Source organism: Arachis ipaensis, chromosome B6 (genome assembly GCF_059453495.1).
Source record: "Arachis ipaensis isolate K30076 ecotype BB chromosome B6, ASM5945349v1, whole genome shotgun sequence".
Taxonomy (NCBI): domain Eukaryota; kingdom Viridiplantae; phylum Streptophyta; class Magnoliopsida; order Fabales; family Fabaceae; genus Arachis; species Arachis ipaensis.
The window spans coordinates 147,742,533-147,753,667 of NC_142441.1; the positions used below are offsets into that span (position 1 = coordinate 147,742,533).

General features: G+C 27.7%; 2 protein-coding genes across 2 annotated transcripts; both read left to right on the forward strand.

Moving 5' to 3' along the window:
• Window positions 1–2,369: 2,369 nt before the first annotated feature.
• LOC107605440 (enhancer of rudimentary protein) lies at window positions 2,370–5,871 on the forward strand. The gene is made up of 4 exons (XM_016307322.3): window positions 2,370–2,638; window positions 2,830–2,923; window positions 4,840–4,960; window positions 5,570–5,871. The coding sequence occupies exons 1-4, from the start codon at window positions 2,636–2,638 to the stop codon at window positions 5,658–5,660; spliced, it is 309 nt and encodes a 102-aa protein (XP_016162808.1). The 5' UTR covers window positions 2,370–2,635; the 3' UTR covers window positions 5,661–5,871.
• Window positions 5,872–8,964: 3,093 nt separating this feature from the next.
• LOC107605441 (NAD(P)H-dependent 6'-deoxychalcone synthase-like) lies at window positions 8,965–10,951 on the forward strand. Its single transcript, XM_016307323.3, has 4 exons — window positions 8,965–9,374; window positions 9,960–10,203; window positions 10,305–10,484; window positions 10,584–10,951. Exons 1-4 carry the CDS (start codon window positions 9,052–9,054, stop codon window positions 10,791–10,793), a joined length of 957 nt encoding a protein of 318 aa, XP_016162809.1. The 5' UTR covers window positions 8,965–9,051; the 3' UTR covers window positions 10,794–10,951.
• The last annotated feature ends 184 nt before the right edge of the window (window positions 10,952–11,135 follow it).

Sequence of the window (11,135 nt, forward strand, 5' to 3'; positions counted from 1 at the left end):
TATGAAATTAATAACTGAGAGTCGTTAGATATAATTTAATCAAATCTATCAATATATTTAATGACTTTCAACTTTTAACTTTATATAAAATTAAGGGTAATGCTACTGTGCTGAAAGAAAAAATTTTCCTCATGTGCTGAAGAGGCGTGGCACTAATGCAAAAGTGACGCGTGTTAGCATTGCTTCTATATATATTGGTAGATAATTTCTGTGCAAAGCAGAGTGAATAAATGTCAACATCATAAATGTTAATTACATTAGATTAATTGTTAAAGATGTTAATTACATTAGATTAATTTGTTTTTAACAATGATAATTTATTTGTTGGGCTTTATTGGTTCTGTAAAGGTTCAGCTTTAATTTTTTGTGAATATTATCTAGCAGTTAAAAATTGATCCATAAAATAGTAAATTAAAACAAAAATAATAACAACAATAATATCCTTTCAAATTAAAAATAATAATAATAATAATAATAATAATAATAATAATTTAATTTTTATTTAAACTATACTTTTGTTATACATATTCTCATATTTAACTTATATAATAATAAATATATTTTTACCTTCAAAACAAAGAGGAATCCAAGAGTTTAGTAAAAGATAAATTAAAAATTAAAATATTATATAATTAAATATAATATTATATATTTAGTAATATATATAATTATAATTAATATTTTTTAATTAAAAGATACTAATAAGTGTTTGTTAATTATAAAATTTTTTATCTTAGTTTTTATAATTTTTTTATTTTGGATTCAATAAAATATAAAAAATTATCTATTTTTTTATTAGTTTACTTTGTTAAGTATTATTGTAGTAGTAAGTTATATTTTTATGTTTCATATTATAAATAAATATGCTATAAAATAATATAAATAAATTATTTTAATAACTTTGTTATATGCATTTAAAACATATTTTTAAATAAAATATATAAAATATAATTATTTTAATGAAATTACTTAATATGTTATAATTTTAATATCTTGAGAAAAATAAATAAAGTTTAAAATAATTTACTTTCATGCATGTACTATAATATGTAAAGATTTTTTTAGCTCTTATAAATATTAAAGTATTTTTATATGATAATAAGTGTGAAAATTAAGAGAAAAAATATTTAAAAAAAGAAAAAAATTTTAAATTTTAAAAATTTTGGAAATTCATTCAATCGAAAAATGATTGAAAATAATGTTTATCTCAATTTAAGGATTATTACTTGCTTTTGAGTTTAATTATTTATCTAAGATAATTACTTACTCTATTTTTTAAGTAAAATTATATAATATATAATAACTTTAAATACTTAAAATTGTTAACTTTGTTCAAAAAAATTATGCTTGTTCTCTTTTAAATTCGTCCCTACATGCTTAAAAAAAAATTATTCAAAAATAATAAATAATGTTATTTTTGAGTTTATATTTTTTTGTAAAATTAGATGAAAATCTATTGAACAAGTAAATTTTTTTCTGGAATATTTTGGTTTTGTTAAATATATATTTTTTTAATACGTTTCATCTAATTTAACAAAACCAAAATTTTTCGGCACAAATTTTAATTATTCAATAGACTTTCATCTACTAATTTTATAAAAAAAATATAAACTCAAAAATAAAAAATATAATAAAAATAATATTAGTAATTAATTTTGATTTTTTTTAAAATTAAAAATATCTTTATTTTTTATTATTATATATATATATATATATATATATATATATATATATATATATATATATATATATAAATTTCGGCAAAAAAAAGAAAGATGTGGGTGGTAATATCCTAACTCTTTTTTGTTATTATTATTATTATTATTATTATTATTATTATTATTATTATTATTATTATTATTATTATTATTTATTTTATGGACCAATTTTTAACTACTAGATAATATTCACACAAAAAATTAAAGCTGAACCTTTATAAAACTAATAAAGCCCAACAAATAAATTATCATTGTTAAAAGCAAATTTTTTTTGGTGACTTTGAATTTTTTTGGTGACTATTGTTAAAAGCAAATTAATCTAATGTGATTAACATCTTTAACAATTAATCTAATGTAATTAATATTTATGATGTTGACATCTACCACTCTGCTTTGACACAGAAGTTGTCTATCAATATAGAAGCAATGCTAACACGCGTCACTTATGCATTAGTGCCACGCCTCTTCAGCACATAAAGAAAATTTTTTCTTTCAGCACAGTAGCATTACCCTAAAGTTAATTGTACTTGTAGTTTTACTAATAAAAATTTACATTTTATCCTTTTAAAAGTAAAATAAAAAATTGAGAGCGTGCGTTTCCAATCCAACATGGCAATATTTCAACCTTTGCAGGGACCAAAACGAAAAAAAGAAAGTTACGTGGAGCAAAACTAAACAATTTTGTATTCACCTGACATTTCCGGAGCGTCTTCGTGTCCCTCATTTCATTTCCGAACCTCCAAAAACAAAAAGTTTCGACTTTCGAGTCTGCGTCGTCTACGCGTGCCGTGCCCTGCTACCTACTTCGGCGTCGTTTCAACGTCCCACAACAGCAAACGACACTGCAACCACTTTCTTCCTTCTCCTTCACCGCTACCGCCGCCACTACCTTAGCTGCTGCTTCTTCTTCTTCTTAGATGGTAAAAAAACTTTCTTCCCACTCTCGCATATTTTCTTTAAAAACACCGTTTATTCTTCACTGCTCCCAAATTTCCTTTCTCAACTAACAAAAATTAGGGTTATTCCTTCTTGTCTTTAGTTCCTGTTTCCATCACTTATTACTACTAACTCACTTTTGGTTCTTATTTTTTTGTTGTTTGTTTTTCTACAGGCTAATCGCCACACGATTATTCTAATGCAGACCTCTCCGAACAGAGCAACTAGAACTTTCATGGATTTTGAATCAGTGGCTCAGGCCATGGATGGTATTTAACTCTTTCAACCATGTTCTTGTAGTAGCTGTACTAGTTTTTATGACTTCTTTTTTGTTCTAATTAATTGTTTATGGTTGTTGGTATTTTTCATTTTCAATTGATTGAACCTCACTTTGGCTGCTTTTGGTTCTGCTTTAACAATTGGAATATCATAAAACTGAAAAGTGATAAGAACATAGTGATAAGCACAGCCTTTGTGTTGCTGTGATGGTATGTTCCCGCCACTACAATCTGGGGTGGGTTGGGTTTTTTTTTGGGGGGGGGGGGGAGTGTTTTTGTGTTGTGTTTCATTCTGTATTTCATTGCAATGCATGAACAAGTTTGTCATGGTCGCGGAGTCCTGACAGTTAGAAGCTTAGGGCTTGCTTGGTTTTATATTTCCTTTACAAAATCCTATAAACAGGAAACAACTTAGGTGACAGATTCGTATTTCGTAATTAATTTTAAGGGTTTCGGGTTTAGTCTTGATAGTTAGTAAGTTGAAACTTAGGAATTAGGACATGTTTTAGTGTTTTTTTTTTTTTTTTACATTTACAAAATCATATAAGCAGGAAACAAATAATGTGAGGGTTTACAATTGATATTAAGGATTTAGGGTTTAAACCTTACAGTTAATTAGAAACCCATGTATAATTTTGTATTTCCTTTATAAATTTCTTTAAATAGGAAATGCTATAAAAATAAGGTGGCAGGTATATAATTAATATTGAAAGCAAGAAATTCTGGAAATAATTTTATGAAAGTAAACAAAGCCTTTAGAATGTTAGCTAGCCTTGTACATTGATTGATGCATTGGGCACCTTCTAGTTTAGCGGCAGTATATAATCAGTCTAGGTTTGATGACATAGTAGTGACGTGAACTTCTGCTAGTGAAACTGTAAAGATTGAATGAAGAACGATCGGAATCTTCAGATTGAACTCATTATATTTAGATGCAATGAATTTGAAGAATTATATTCTTTGGTTTGTTTAGAAGGGTTTCCTAACAATTTGAAGAGCCCTAATCCTACTTTCTAGTTGTAATGATGCTTTCTTTCGCAGGTAAATCATAGTCAGATTGATAAATTATGCACGCTGGTATAACTTAGTCATTTAGAATTTCAGATCTTTATGTGTATCTCATAAGAAACACTGGCTGTCACGTCTTATTTATGTGTATTCATTGAAACAAACTTTTTGAGCTATTTCAATGAATGTCTATTACTTATCCAATATATAATAAATTTAAAACTTAGTTTGCAAATCATGAACTGAATTTTATCATGAGTTCAGGGATCTCATGGTCAATAATTATAAATAGGCAATAACTTAAAATATCTTTTAAATCAATGAGCATATATATATTTACAAGTTTAAGACTATGTGATGCAAAGCTCATGGTTCTTTCAAAGGACTTTTCCTCTTTAGACATATTGAGAGATTGGAAAGCTATGCTACATAAAGAACAGAAAAGAAGAGAATTCATAAGTCACAGTGACGATAATAAGGGAGTTATTGTTATTATTTTTTTAAAGAACTGGGTTGAGCATGACTTAACTAACCTGGACACAAATCACAGAATATGATCCATATTGCAAACAATATTTGCTCATGATTCTTGCTATTCAGAGCATGAAATAGAGCATAAAGGATTCAGTTTACAATTTGTGTTGCTGAATCTTAGAGTTGCATTGAATCATGAGTCTTGTATGGCGATTCAGGCAATACTAACTACCATGACACGCATACATGCACATAATTCTGTCGCTGCAGAAAAATGGTAATAAAGCAAATTAAAATGGTTATTAGTAGATAATCAAAGTTTGCCGTTGATATAGTTTCTTATTATGAAAATCTTTCTTGATGTTTTTGCCTATTGTGGATTAACTTCCTAGCATTAATTAGAGGTTTTTACTCTATCTATACAGGCATATGTGCACTGTATGAAAGAAAACTGAAGGAGTTAAACCCAGCCATCAGAAATCTCTCTTATGATATTGCTGATCTCTACAACTTCATAGATGGACTTGCAGACATGAGTGCTCTAGTGTATATCTTTCTCTCTCTCAAATCATTTGCATCATACAAGTGCTTTGATTCAGTGACAAAGCATAACTATGTCTCTATATTATGATTTGCAAAAGTTAAATGAAAAATTATATAGAGCATATAAATAAAATAAAATGAAAAACAGAGTAGAGAAATTTAGAGGTAAATGGTAGATTGATGCTGAACTAGAAGTTGAGTGTTCTTTTCCGCATGACATGAAAAACATAGATCTATGACTCTTGACTAAAATTGTGATCTGAGACATTTGGAGCAATTTTGACTTTTGAGCCTTAACTGGATAGTTTTTCTTAATTCTGATGCTTTCTTGCTGATGAAATATATGGCCTTTTAAAAAAAAAAAACACCTTGTCAGTGTTCGAGAGAACCTGGGTTCTACTTTTGAAGAGAACACTAGTTGGGAGAGAAAATAAAACCGACTAAGCTCAAAAGAATTAGTCTCTCTAGGACTAAAGGCGAGGAATACATTGGGAAACGTAAAACGCTCTCGATAGTACCTACCTCTTTTGTTATTATGGTTCATTAGTCTTTGTTTGAGCATCTTACTGTGGAAGTGACTAATACGATTTGTTACCTGGTTTTTCCTTGCAGTTATGATAGTTCAATTCATGCTTACTTGCCGCATGATCGACAGTGGATCAAACAAAAAACCCTTCAACATTTGAGGAAGTTGGCACATTGATGATAAAAATAAGGACAGAACCGGTCTTTCGTGTGATCTATACTCTATGCTCTGATCTTCTATGTTGTTTAACATGAAAAATGGCACTTGCCTTTGGTATGTAATTTTAATATCAGTAAACGGTGCTGCTAAAATTTTCCTGAAAACAATGATTGTTGTAGGCATGGTTTAATTTTGTATGTGTAGTTAAAACTTGTCCTTTTTCGAAAAATCTCCTTCCTTTACTATTCATAAATCATAATTGAGTTGCTTACTGGCATGATTGGGTATATGGAAGAGAATTTTGTGAGTTCATATCCCACATCCTCATGAATAATTTGCCTTGAAAATGTATATGGGTTTATCAACTTAATGGCTTGAGGAGAAATGAATTTCATGAAACCCAGTTTAGGAAGCGTTTCAAGTATTCCAAGTATTTTAAGAATATCAGTATTCTTAGAATAGTTGAAATTTTTTTTTTGAATGTTTAAGCTAATCATATGTCATATCACAACTTAAAAGTTAGTTTCTTATTGGTTATAGTATACACATAGCGATAGCGTTCCATGACTATTCTATTCTAGAGTTCTGTTGGATTGTTAATATGTTCTATTATAAACACCACAGTATACAGAAGTTTAGAACAAATGAGGGTCTTGCTTACAAACAGAATACTATAAAATGAAATTAAACACTTAATTTGGGACTAAAAAACTGAACTGCAAACAGAATAAGAAGGTAATCTTAGTTACTATTACAATAGTAATTGTAACATATAATTAACTATTGCAATATTTGTGATTAAATAAAATTTGACAATTTCTTTTATTCAAAATAATAATCTATTGGTGATAATTACGGTAGTGTTTTCACTTTGTAATTGGGCCATATATTTACACAAATATACTATAAATCAAATTGGACCATAATTTTGTATTAATTTATAACTTTTTTTTAACTTTAAAGATGCATTGAAATAGGCATATAATAAAAAAAATAGAAAAGATATAAATATCACCGATCAAACAAATTCAAAGAATTAAATAATATAAAAATAAACAAATCACATTTGTTATCTTTCATGCATTAAAAAATAATTAAAAACTAATTTTGTATAAACAATTATACTGTTAACATGGTTAATTTACTTGATGCAATTAATAAATGGAGATGGATTGATCCGGAACTATGGAGAAGGATGTTTCCAATATAAAGGGGAATTAATGTGGATCTTAATTTAGAAGATCACAAAGGACACAATGGAAGCTGTGGACCAATAGAGAAGAAGTATCCAATGAGGATATGGAAGTAGCTACTATTTTAAGACTTAAATTAGAGATATACCTATCTAAATATTTATTTATTTATTTGTCAGATAGATTAGAGAACCTCTAATCTTTGGTTTCACAATACATCCATTTACACAATACTAAAGGATTCTTTTTTAATATTTGGTGCATTCACCCAAATTCAAACCCAAATGCAGAGTACTAAGAAGCACATAGATTATTATCTAAGCTAAACCTCAACTGCACCATCTAAATAATTTAAACAACTAATATCCATGCTTTGTGTGCCATATAAGTTATCACATTACATAAAAATATTAAACGCAAAAGAATTTTTTCTTTTTTATTTTTTTAATGTTAATTTTGTTCAATTCTAAATTTTTACATTGTATGGTTTGAAGTTGGAGGCAATCCTAAACATAGTTGTCAGAACTGAACCGATAATTGAATCGATCAGATTATTAGGTCATTGGATTATTAGTTCAACCGATAGGTTATTAGTTGAATCGATTGACTCGGTCCTATATAAATAAAAAATAAAAAATAGTAAAAAATTTAAAATATATATTTTCACTAATATTTTAAAAATATCTAGCTATTCTAAAATAATTAGAACATGAACAATAAGTATTTTGTTAATTTTATTTTATCATAAATATTTTTTTGTTTTTATATTAAAATAATTATTACTTTCAAATTTTAATAATTTATTAATTAGTTTATAACTATTATATTATTATATATTACAAATATTTATTAAAAAATAATATTAATAGATATTATATAATTATGAAAAGAAAAAAATAAATGAATTTATTCTTATTGTTAAATAAAAATATAATTAATTTAAGAATGAGTGAGTTTATAACTAAAATTAAAAAAATTAAATAAAAATAAACTATTCAAAGATATATATATATATATATATATATATATATAATATTATAATTTACATATATAATATTAAGAAGCACAATAGCTCAGTGACAAGTTGGACATTTTTTATGCTAAGTACATTTCTTGAAATTTTAGTCTTCAAACCTCAATTATTTCTTCAGTTTCGCCAAGGATAAGGATAATTGGAGTGAATTCATAAAATTTTCATTATGAAATAAAACAGAAATAAATAATAACTTTGTCTAAACTAAAATTTTTAATAAAATAATAAAGTGATGACTAAATACTCAACTAAATCAAATCTCAAATCATGCACGATAGCAGATACTATGGTAAAAATGGCGATGAAGTTACAACTTTATTATGTGGAGCTTCCTTCACCTTGAGAGGAGTTTAAGAATAGTCTTAAACGGCGCTGTCTCTCTGTTTAAGCAGTTTGTTTGTTTTGTTTTTCTTTGTTTAGTTTATTTTTGTCACAAAAAAATATTAAATCTCAAATATACTCAAAATAAATAAAATGGTGTATTAGTGTATATGAATAAACAAGAATAAATAGGTTTATTATACAAAATAGATGTAGAAGAAGAATCTCTAAAACTCTAACCAAAGTATTCTTAATGGTGGAATTTCCTAATTCACGTCCATAACTCTCTAACTCCATTGTCTTACATAGTGAAATTGCACACTATGAGGCACCAAACTTGTAGCCTTTATATATATGCAACTAATGTGAATAAATTGGCAAAAATATTCACCACATATGCATGTGAATACACAAATTTTAACTTGATGCATAAAACACACAAGTTGCATTCATAATAAATTTAAATGTAACCAAACTACCAACCATATTTATGTGAATACACAAATTCTAACTTCGTCCATTCACAACCAAAGAACAAATTTTAATTTGATCTTTGCTCATTTGAGCCTCCTTAGCTTATTATTTGATCAAATTTTGAACAACTTTGACAAATAATATTAGTAATTCTCCTAAAGAAGATAACCACGCAAAACCAAAAAGGATGTGCTGATGATGCATGCATATACGTAACATACATGTAATGAAATACCATATTTTTTTACCTTGAGGCGGCTTCATTTGACTATATAATAAAGGCATCTTCGCACTTATTATTAGCACCTCCCCCACATTGCATACTCATATTAAACGTATTATTAGCAACCATCAACTACATACATTTATTTTGTGACATTATAATATAATGTCTTCAACAACAAAACTAGCAGTCCCTAATGTTGTCCTACAATCTTCATTCAGCATGCCGGTGATCGGCTTCGGAACTGCTTCCGAAACAAACGACGGCGACACCGTCAAAGCGGCGGCCATTGAGGCCATCAAGCTCGGTTACAGGCACTTTGACACTGCTTCTTGTTATGGGTCCGAGCAGGCTCTGGGAGAAGCCATTGCTGAAGCTCTTAAACTTGGTCTCATAAGCTCTAGGGATCAACTTTTTATTACTTCCAAGTTATGGTTATCTGATAATCATCCTCACCTTGTTCTCCCTGCTCTACAAAAATCACTTCAGTAAGATCATACAACTCTTTATTCACCTTGTTTCAATATATACAATTATACTTTCATTTTATTCGTCTAATACGTTAAATTGTCTTTTTAATCAATGAAACAAATTAACGCATAATGAAATCAAGTTTTTATATTGAGAGAGTTTCATACCAATATTTTTCAAATTTAAATTGATATGCACAATTTTCTTTAATAATTTTTGTAGTTGTATACTAAAATAAACTACTAACATTAATTAATAGTATAAAATGTATGTTAAAATAAAAAATACACAATTATATATATAATAATTTTAATTACTAATTTTAATGTATACATAACATTTTTATTTATCACCCAGTTGTGTTATCTTTTCTTTTCTTTTTTATTTGGGTAAAAGTATATATATGTTGAGAGTTGTATACTCACATAAAAATATATTCATATAGAAATAATATTTAATAATCATTAAATATCGATTTAGTCAACCAGTTCGAATTATTTAATACTCATTCTTATCTATTATCTTCATACAACTTTTTGTAAATGGTCACCTAACCTACGATTGATGAATAATAATAAACTTTTTGGTTATGCATGATGCAGGAATCTTGGATTAGAATATTTGGACCTTTACTTAGTCCACTTCCCAATGAGTGCAAAGCCTGAAGTAAGGAAATTCTATCATAAAGAAGATGAATTGGTGCCATTTGATTTGAAGGGCGTCTGGGCTTCAATGGAGCAATGCCACAACTTAGGCCTCACAAAATCAATTGGAGTTAGCAACTTCTCTACAAAGAAACTTGAAGATCTTCTTTCTTTTGCTACTATTCCTCCCGCGGTTAATCAAGTAAGATTTTTTTTTTTTATATTAATTGTACACATAAACATTAATTTTATTCCTTGGATCACTAAATTAAATATTGTACCACACCAATCACACAAAAACAGGTGGAGTTGAATCTTTCCTGGCAGCAAAAGAATCTAAGAGAATATTGCAAAGCGAAGGGTATTATGGTAACTGCATATTCTCCTTTGGGAGCCGGAGGAACCAGCTGGGGTAGTAATGATGTTATGGAGAGTGAATTGCTCAAGGACATTGCACATGTTCATGGAAAATCTATTGCTCAGGTAAAAGAAAACAAATAGAAAATCCAATTTAAGTTGTCCATATTTTTTATTTTGATTATAATTAATAACTCTTTGTTAATGTATTTAAATTGATTATAGGTAAGTCTTAGATGGTTGTATGAACAAGGTGTAACTTTCGCAGTGAAGAGCTACAACAAAGAGAGAATGAAACAAAATTTAGAAATATTTAATTTTTCACTTACAAATAATGATTACCAAAAGATTAATCAAATCAAACAGGAGCGCAAAGTGAAGAACGGTCCAGCTGGATTCGATCTTGCTGATCTTCTATGGGATGGAGAAAATTAGATGCTACACTCATTCATGTTTTGTGTTGTGTGTTAATAGAAGGATTAATAGTCTTCAAAATAAAAGGATTTATTCTCAAGAAAAGCAATGATACTTGTGTATTTCATGTGTAGCTTTCGTTTTAAGATGGGATAATCATATTTGGTTGATGTTTTAAATTTTGAGTTTTAGTTTTGGAATTGGAATAATATTTTGATATATTCTCTGCATTTCTCCTTACATTGAGGGTCATTGAGGGTCATCAACTGTTTATCGAACATATATACTGTGCAAATTCTGATAATATAGATGCAAACTCTAATAAATATAAAGGAAAAGTCTAGGGATAACAACTTTTTTAAA

Coding starts and splice junctions, on each gene's coding strand:
- LOC107605440 (XM_016307322.3), top strand. Junction 2,924..4,839: donor AGTGGCTCAGGCCATGGATG/GTATTTAACTCT, acceptor CTATCTATACAG/GCATATGTGCACTGTATGAA. Junction 4,961..5,569: donor GCAGACATGAGTGCTCTAGT/GTATATCTTTCT, acceptor TTTTCCTTGCAG/TTATGATAGTTCAATTCATG.
- LOC107605441 (XM_016307323.3), top strand. CDS start 9,052: ATGTCTTCAACAACAAAACTAGCAGTCCCTAATGTTGTCCTACAATCT. Junction 9,375..9,959: donor GCTCTACAAAAATCACTTCA/GTAAGATCATAC, acceptor TGCATGATGCAG/GAATCTTGGATTAGAATATT. Junction 10,204..10,304: donor TTCCTCCCGCGGTTAATCAA/GTAAGATTTTTT, acceptor ACACAAAAACAG/GTGGAGTTGAATCTTTCCTG.